At 55.6% G+C, this 4,178-nt stretch overlaps 1 protein-coding gene across 4 annotated transcripts; it reads right to left on the bottom strand.

Annotated features, from left to right (window-relative positions):
- Positions 1-355: 355 nt before the first annotated feature.
- LOC136453213 (protein IQ-DOMAIN 25-like) lies at positions 356-3,816 on the bottom strand. 4 transcript variants are annotated; one of them, XM_066453797.1, is made up of 4 exons: positions 3,441-3,816; positions 2,108-2,427; positions 1,370-1,546; positions 356-1,298 (listed from the first exon to the last, which is right to left on the bottom strand). In XM_066453797.1, exons 2-4 carry the CDS (start codon positions 2,411-2,413, stop codon positions 597-599), a joined length of 1,185 nt encoding a protein of 394 aa, XP_066309894.1. In that variant the 5' UTR covers positions 2,414-2,427; positions 3,441-3,816; the 3' UTR covers positions 356-596. The 4 variants fall into 4 exon arrangements, with proteins under 4 accessions (XP_066309894.1, XP_066309893.1, XP_066309896.1 ...); XM_066453796.1 differs by lacking the exon at positions 3,441-3,816 and adding an exon at positions 2,925-3,088; XM_066453799.1 differs by lacking the exon at positions 3,441-3,816 and adding an exon at positions 2,853-2,916.
- Positions 3,817-4,178: the final 362 nt, after the last annotated feature.

The following is a 4,178-nucleotide window of genomic DNA, read 5'->3' as shown; positions in this document are numbered from 1 at the left end:
TTGGCAAGTTAGATAATTAATGGAGAGCAAGTTAGACTCTCAGCGCCCATAATCCCCTATAATCTGGTCTCACCTGGATTATGGGATTCTAATTATCAAGAGTTTTGATTATAATAATTCATCATATAATCAATTCCGTTCCAATCAAAATTTGATCATATAATCTAATTATTATAATCAGAGGTATCAAATAGGGCATGTTTGTTTGAACTTATCAGCCGGCTTATCAGCTAGAATCTACAGTATTTTTCTCTCACAATAAAATAGCTTCAGCCGACTTTAATATCAGCCGCAGCTGCGCGCTGACCTGCTAATAACTAGATAGTCGGTACCGCTGCCTCACAGTGCCGTTAGCTTCATCCTCCACATGGGAACACTTCAACACCCAAGCAACAAGTGTGTACAACTATCTATACTACACTCTTCTGTGAGACTGCTTGCTGTCCTGTTGTCCCGTGTTATCTTCCAGTCACTCCATGACTTGCTAGATGTTTTAGCGTCACTACGATTATGTACAATTCCGTGCACTCGTCTTCTACTACATTCTAAAACAGAAACAGTCCACCAACCCACCAGTTTCGCATCACGTTGCCTGATCACCAAAAGCTGTCCAGGTAGTAGTCTCTGGCCACCTCGTCGCCGAAGCTGATCCCGGAGAAGCCTGACGCCCGGGTCACGTCCGAGCACTGGAAGCAGAACCCGCCGCCGTGCGCATGCGAGCACGACGACCTCCTCGACTCCCCATCTCGGCTGCCGACGCTCGTCCTCGGCGCCTGCTCGGCGTCCGTCGTCTGCCGCTGCCTCGGCGCGCTGTGGCACCGCGTCCTGGCCGCGGAGGACGCGGTTCCCGCCATGTACCGCGGGCTGACGAGCTCGTCCCGGTCCCGCTGCGTGGCGCGCCGCCGTGGCGTGCTGGCCAGGCTGTGCTCGACGCTCTTGGCGGGCGATGATGAGTCGTGGCAGGCGAACCGGGGCGTGCTCTGTGCAGTCTTGGAGCCCCGGGGGTCGCGCTCATCGCGGGCACTCCGCTGGAACGAGAGCCGCGCGGGCTGCTGCTGCTTGCCGCCGGGAAGCGGCGAGCACGACGGCGTCGGCGCCGCGTGGCGGTGATACTCCGGTAACTGATCCGGGTTATACCTGCTGGTGATCCGTGAGGACCGGGAGCGGAGGTGGCAAGTGTCCATCTCCACGATCCGCGGGCTGCGCTCGTAGTTGGAGTCCGTGCTGTCAGACAGCATCCGGCGATGCACCGGCGTCGCCAGCGGCTTCATCTGCACGTCCCGAGCAAAGATCCTCTCCTGCAGGACAAAGGATCACATAAGTCTTCAAAAAAAAAAGTTTTTTTTAAAAAAAAAGACATGTGGGTTACTTCTTGTTCCATGGATTTCCGGTACGAAGCATTCTTGACGGCGATGGAGTCGGCTTGCAGCCGCATGAGCGTCTGCAATCTGTGCAGCGTCATGGCTGCCTGCTTCCTCACCAGGTATCCCCGTACCAACGCCTGGATCTTGACGAGTGACCGGAGAGCTCGAAGCGCTCTCCTAGCCTGACACCAAGGATTCAAACCCAACCCAATGTCAGACTTTCCTCTAGGGGGAAAAAAACTGTTCTAATCCGTATTGTATTAAACAACTCCGGATTAGGTAATGAGGCTTATGTCAGGCTACGTGATAATCAACTGCTCTGACGCCAAACAGAAACTTGATAGTACGGTGAAGTCTTCGCCGACGCAGAGTAAAAGACAGTAAACAATTGCACGACGGACCAACGTGCATATTTTGTATAGTACGGACAACTCAAGAGTTAACAAACGACTGTGTGTATCATGGAAAAAGAAAAGGGAACAGGAGCAGAAGTGACATCACATACAACAACAGCCTAGTCCACCTAGCCAAGGCACAGGCTGAAGAATATAGCAAAAATACACCGAAAGAGGCATCTGCATCGTTGCACAAAAAGAAACTTCTATACTGCATAACTTTTTTTTTTTAAAAAGGGGGGAAATTGTAGTTTAAAAAAACAATACTTCTCGTGTACGTATGAATGAATAAGAAGCTAGGAAGAGATCAGAACGAGAAGAATAGACGGAAGCTCGGGACGGTCATACCAGGTAGCCTCTGAATGTTTTCTGGATCACGACCGCGGCACGGTGCTCTCGAGCTCTCGCATCCTCCCTTGGCCTCATCACCAGTTGCGACCATTCCACCGCGGCAGGAGGAGCGACGGCGTCCAGACCCGACGACCGCGCGCCGCCGTCAGCTTCGCTCTTCCTCTGCTTTGCGAAGCTCCACCTCTTCTTCTCCTTCTCCGGCCCGTCGCCCCAGTCGGTACCGACATGGTTCGCCTGGAGTCCCCTGTGCTCTTCCTTTCTGCCCGTCAGTAGCTGCTTGAGCCATCTCACGATGCGCCTCATGCTGCGGCAATTCTCTGCGCACGAGAATGCAAATCGGTCAACGAAAGGAATGGGGTTTTCTTCAATAAAAAAAACGAAAGGAATGGGGGCAAGCGTTACAGCAAAGGAAGATCAACAGACGAAATTCATCAACAGGGGAGCAGAGCAATCAAAGAAGAACAGAGCGCTGCAGATGGGAATTTTGGGATGGATGATGACACGGCGAGCTGTGCCTCCAACTAGAGGGGAAAAGAGAGCGTTTGGTTTGAAAACGGCCGAAGGAGGCGCCTGGAGCAAGAAACACCGGATACAACCTTTTCGTTCAGTACGTAGGCAAAGCCAGACAGGCAAAAGGGCAAAAGGCAGCGAATTGTACAGAGGAATCCTTGGGAGCGGATTGGACTTCAAGAAGCAAAACGAAAACAAGCTCAACTTGCAGCAGCGTCAGAAAGAAGCTCACGAGATTAAAGCAAGAGACTTTGCAGAGGAAGCAGCGGCAAAAGAGGCGGCTCGGAATTAGGCAGCAAATTACAGGCAGAGGCAGCGTCCAGAGTAGAGGAAGCCGGCGAGGTTTACGCGCGGCCGTCGTGCAGTGCAGCACTGCAGCCCCGAAGAGGAAAGCAAGCTAAGGTTTCGCTGAAACCCACGCGCGGATCAGCCTCTCGAACCGTAAAAGAGAGAGAGAGAGAGAGAGAGAGGAGCGATCCCCACAGCGGCAGGGGAGAGCGCCGGAACTGACGCGTGGGTCTCAACGACTCGGCGGCACCGCACAGTCAGTCGCGTACTCGCGTCCCCGGGCCGGGCACACCCAGCTCACGAGAGATTCCCCCCGCTCTGCGCTCCCCGCCCAAGGCTCGGAGTGCAAGCCAAGAAAAACCGCGGGGCGGGATCTTCCAAACGACCAGCTCAGACGCGCACTGTTGCGGCTCCCGCCCTGCCAAGGCACACATGCATGCCCACCCGGACACCCCGACGAGTAAAAACGGTGCAAGGGAACAAGGACGTGAGCCGGTAACTAGCAGCGCCCGGCAAACGATAGGTCACACACCTAGAACGGCCGGCCGGCCGGCGCCTGAGCGAGCGGTGAGAGAGCGGCCGGGGACCGGGAGATCAGATCGGCCGGGCGATTCGATGACGCCAAGATCTGCCGGTCCTGGCTTCGCGGGCGCCCACTGGGATAGCGTCTTCTCTTGGAAGTACGCACGCGGCGGCGAGCGGGATCCGCTCGGCTGGCTGCTGGCAAGCCGCCCACTTTGTTCCGGGCTCTCGGGGGCGGCTCCGTCCCTACACGCGCTTGCTACACCTCGCGGTCATGGATGCTGGCTTGAGGCTTCTGCTGCCCGCGCCGGCCCGGGCCCCCTTCTAAACCGTGCTCGACGGCCGGCGTGTCCCCATCTCTGATCGCGCGCCGAGAAAGTCGCCGCGGGAGTACTCCTAGTAAAAAAGTTTTGCAGGTTCGGTAATGCCGCGGCCAGTACGTCTGATCCGGCCGGCCCAATAAATCTCGTATCCTTGCGCCACGACCACGAGGCACTTCACGGGCTAGTGCAGGCCGACTCACTAGGCACTAGCTAACCTCCGTACCTGAATGGTCAACGATCCAGAGGTGGTACTAGCAGTGCTGATGGGACAGAGGCTTTTTGGACGGCAACGGGAGAGCTGCATCTGCATGGGCGGGCGTCTCGTGCACTGTGCGCCGGTGTACACATGGGTTGTACGTAGTACCTCTCGTCTCGTGCGCCTGCTCTGTTTCAGTCGTGCAGGCGACGAAGCTACAGTTGCTGTC

This window comes from Miscanthus floridulus, chromosome 5 (assembly GCF_019320115.1).
Source record: "Miscanthus floridulus cultivar M001 chromosome 5, ASM1932011v1, whole genome shotgun sequence".
Classification (NCBI taxonomy): Eukaryota; Viridiplantae; Streptophyta; class Magnoliopsida; order Poales; family Poaceae; genus Miscanthus; species Miscanthus floridulus.
The sequence above is the reverse complement of the archived record's forward strand: the minus strand, read 5'-3'. Positions and strand labels throughout refer to the sequence as shown.

Bases quoted from the DNA above. Each gene is read 5' to 3' on its own strand.
- LOC136453213 (XM_066453797.1), bottom strand. From the start codon at position 2,413: ATGAGGCGCATCGTGAGATGGCTCAAGCAGCTACTGACGGGCAGAAAG. The intron at 1,547-2,107 runs GTATGACCGTCC...CCTTGGTGTCAG, and splicing joins AAACATTCAGAGGCTACCTG to GCTAGGAGAGCGCTTCGAGC. The intron at 1,299-1,369 runs GTAACCCACATG...TTTGTCCTGCAG, and splicing joins GGAAATCCATGGAACAAGAA to GAGAGGATCTTTGCTCGGGA.